We start from the raw sequence: 4344 nt of genomic DNA on the forward strand, positions 1-4344 counted from the left end.
ATACCTGTACACATACATGTAACACATACATATTTTCTGTTGGTTGTTGCAAAATTTTCTATGTCCTAGCATATAACAAAAACTTATTTTTGTATGTGTGTATACTTCTTAGTCACATTATTTACATATTTGGTGAAGTTGTGTGCATTTTGCCCATCTTCAGTGTTACTTTTCCCATCACCAAAAATAACAGGTGTCTACCATCTGAAGAATGATCCCCCTCTTCCACTTCACATCCCTGGTAACCACCAATTAATGTTGGTTTCTGTATGTACATCTAGTTTTGTCTTTTTATAAAAGTGAAATCAAGAAATATATGTCCTTTTGAGATTGGCTTATTTCATTCAACATAACATCATACAGATTCATCCACATTATGTTTCAAGGAATCATCATTGCTCTTTATGGTTGTGTAGTATTCAGTTGTATGTATGCACCACACTTTGTTTATCCACTCATCTGCTGATGAGCACTTACTTTTGCCACTTCCAAGTAGACAGAGTGGCAGTAAGTGATTGAGATTTTCAGGCAACCTCTCTTGAAATAGATGGGTGCATGTCCTAGTGTCTAAAAGCATGAATTCTGGAAACATAGAATCTACGTTTCAATTTTGGCTTAGGTTTTCATATGTTAACTGACTCCAAGTAAGTGATTTAGCTCTTTTTGCCTTTATTTTACTGGCAGTGAAATGGGGAAAATAATAATACCCATCTCATGAAGCTATAATGAAATTAAATGAATTAATATACATGAAGTATTTAGAATAGTTCCTGGTACTTAATAAGTGCCATTAAAGTGTTAGTTAGTACTATTTGAGGAGGTATATCTGAGGAGCTGTGAGTGGCTTGGGGAACTGTGCCTTATCTTCAAGAAGCAGCTTGGGTTGTGTTTAGTAGATCTATCTAGTTCTTTGGGGAGCTCACAGGTTCTGTTTGAGGGAAAAGTTGTGGAATGGGATATGGCTAATGATGTGACTTTTTGTTTAGGTAATCACACCACAGCGAAAAGTCACTCTGGCTGCATCCAACCGCAAAGATATGGAAGAATGGATTAATGTCATAAAAACTGTCCAACAGGGAGAAATTCGTAAGGTAAGAAACTAGTTAAGAATTCATGCAACTCTCTGGGGTAAATATTTAATTGAATATATTAGTTAAGCCACCTTTCAAACAGGGAAATAAGAGATGAAAGGAGAGAACATTTTTCAGGATACACACACACACACACACACACACATAAAATGAGGAAAAATTGAAATAGTCAAAGATTTTGTGTTTTACTTGGATCTGTAATCAATGCCTACAGAAGCAGTAGTCAAGAAATCAAACACATGTTTCATTGGGCAAATCTGCTCCAAAGATCTCTTTAAAATTTAAAAAAAGCAAAAGTGTCACTTTTAAAATTAAGGTGTGCCTGACCCAAATTATGGTATCTTCAATTGCCTCATATGTATGAGAAAAATGGACAATGAATAAGGAAGACTGAAGAAGAATTGATGCCTTTGAATTATGGTGTTGGCAAAGAATACTGGATATACCATGGATTACCAGAAAAACAAACAGATCTATCTTGGAAGAATTATAGCCAGAATGCTCCCTAGAAGTGAGGATGATGAGATTTCATTTCATATACTTTGGACATATTATCAGGAGGGAACACTCCCCAGAGATGGACACCATGCTTGATAAAATAGAGGGCCAGCAAAAAAGAGGAAGACCTAAATGAGATGGATTGACACAGTGGCTGCAACAAGGAGCTCAAACATAGCAACAATTGTGAGAATGGCAGAGGACTGGAAAATGTTTCATTCTGTTGTACAAGGATCACTATGAGTCAGAATCAATTCAATGGCACAACATAACAAACATCATGAGGAAACCTCTAGAACTATTCATAAATAAGAGTAATTCACTCAGATTCATACATTAGGGAATATGTAGCTTAGATGCCTCTGTGCATATGCAATTGAAATGTCAATGTCATTGTATGCTCAATGGATGAGGACCCAAGATGTATCTGAACAGCTAACTTAGATGCTCTTATGTTAGGAAAGCTGCAGTCACCAATCTTGTTGACATCTTGATCTGGGATTTCTGAGTGATTTCAATAACAGCTAAGGAAACTGAGGCTCAGTAAGGGGAAGGAACCAAACCAAGGTAAAATAACCATTTGGTATCAAGTCAAGACTTAGAACCAAACTGTGTGACTCCAAAGTCTATGTCTGCTTTATTTTTTTAAGATTTTTTTTGTATTATGCTGAAAATATACACATTTGCCAGTTCAACAATTTGTGTATGTACAGTTCAGTAATGTTGATTACTTTCTTCAAGTTGTGATATCATTCTTGCTATCCTTTTCAAAATGATTCTACCACCATTAACATAATTTCAACACCCCTTAAGCAAGATCTCGCCATATCCTACTCTCTTCACCTCAGTAACCATTAATAATCTTTGGTTTATTTATATTTGCTTACTTTATATATATGACATCTTACAGTATGCAAACTGACTTATTTCTCACAACATAATGTTTTCAAGGTTCATTCATGTTGTGACATATATCAGGAGCTCCTTTTTCCTTATGGCTGAGTAATATTCCATTTTATGTATGTACCATATTTTATTTATCCATTAATTTGTTGGTGGACAACAGATTGTTTCCACATTTTGGCTATTGTGAAACATGCTGCAATGAACTTTTGTGTACAGGTTTCCCTTTGCATTCTAGGTATGTACCTAAGATTTGTATTGCTGAAACAAATTGAACATAGTCCTATGTTCAATTGTTTTTCAAGAATCTCTGATTCTTGTTATTTGAATATGTGAGAAAAGGAAATATGGTGTCTTTTTAATTTTTTTCACTATGTTCAATTTTTTGAGGAATTCCCAAACTATTTTCCACAGTGGCTATACTATTTTACATGCCCATCAGTAATAGATGAAAGTTTCTGTTTCTCTACAACCTCATCGAAACCTGTTGTCTACTTTTCATTTGATCTTTGCCATTCTAATGGGAGTGAAGGAGATCTCTTTGTAGTTTTGATTGGCATCTCCCTAATGGCTAATGACATTGAGCATCTTTTCATGTGCTTGTTGGCCATTTGAATATCTTCTTGGGTGAAATGTCTGTTCAAGTCTTGTGCCCATGTTTTGATTGGGCTTTTTGTCTCTTTGTTGTTGTGGTAGTTAAGGTTGTTTCAAATTGTCTGGGTTACGGTTTTGAGTGGATTGGCAGCTTGGTGTAGTTATTCTACATGATGAGATTATAATCACCACCATGGTGGAATCTGCTGTGAGAAACTAAGCAGTTGAAGGGGAATTACCTTCAGGGTGTGGCCTGCTTCCAGTATATATGGAGAAGATTTGAGGACGGTCTAGCTTTCTGGCATATTTGAATCCTGCATTTGGCCAAATCTTCATCTCTAATTCCTGGACTTGAGCCAGTGGCCTGCCATATTGCCTGCTAATCTTGAGATTGTACCATTTTACCTGCTGATATTGGGTTTGTCAGCCTCAATAACCAGTAGATGCATGAGTTAAGAGAAGCCTCCAGCTCCAGTAGGCCTGGGACAAGAGGCAGAGCTAAAGCCCAAGGTTGAGGGGTCTTCAGCCAGCCCTTAGAGCCAGCACTCTGAATTCTGACTTCCAGCCTCCTAAACTGTAAAAAAACAAATTCCTGTTTGTTAAAGCCATCCATTTGTGGTATTTCTGTTATAACATTGCTAGAGGACCAAGACAGTTGTTAACTTGTAGAATTTTTTTTTATATATTTTGAATATTAGACCCTCATCAAATACATGGTCCCTGAAAATTTTCTACCAATCTGTAAGTTGTATTTTCACTTTGCTGATAAAGTCCTTTGATGAACAAAAGTATTTAATTTTTATGAGATTACAATGTTCTATTTTGACTTTTTCTGCTCATGCTTTTATTGTCATATTTGTTAAAAAACTAGGTCCTGCAGCCATGCCACTATATTTTCTTCTAATAATTTTATGATTGTAGTTTTTATATTTAGGTCCTTGATACATTTTCAGTTGGTTTTTGTGTGTGATGTTAAGCATGGATCTTGATTGTTCTTTTGCATGTGAAAATCCAATTTTACCAGCACCATTTATTGAAGCACCATTTATTGAATAGAGTCTTCTTCCTCCCCCATTGAATGGATTTAGCACCCTTGTTGAAAATCATTTGATCATACATGTCTGGATTGTTTTCTGGATCCTCAACTCTATTTCATCGGTTTATATGTTTATTACTATACCAGTACCAGGCTGTTTTAATTACTGTGGCTTTATAGTGTATTTTGTAATCAAGAAGTGTGTGTAGTCCCATTTGATTC

General features: G+C 35.8%; 1 protein-coding gene across 1 annotated transcript in view; it reads left to right on the forward strand.

Annotated features, from left to right (window-relative positions):
- Positions 1 to 4344, forward strand: part of DGKK (diacylglycerol kinase kappa) — a 436632-nt gene that overhangs the window by 195867 nt on the left and 236421 nt on the right. The window contains exon 4 of the mRNA XM_042783287.1: positions 987 to 1091. Within this exon, the coding sequence (XP_042639221.1) occupies positions 987 to 1091 (105 nt within the window). The remainder of the gene's footprint in view (positions 1 to 986; positions 1092 to 4344) is intronic.

Source organism: Orycteropus afer, unplaced genomic scaffold (assembly GCF_000298275.1).
Source record: "Orycteropus afer afer isolate SDZICR_OR568_19922 unplaced genomic scaffold, OryAfe1.0 scaffold00831, whole genome shotgun sequence".
NCBI classification, from domain to species: domain Eukaryota; kingdom Metazoa; phylum Chordata; class Mammalia; order Tubulidentata; family Orycteropodidae; genus Orycteropus; species Orycteropus afer.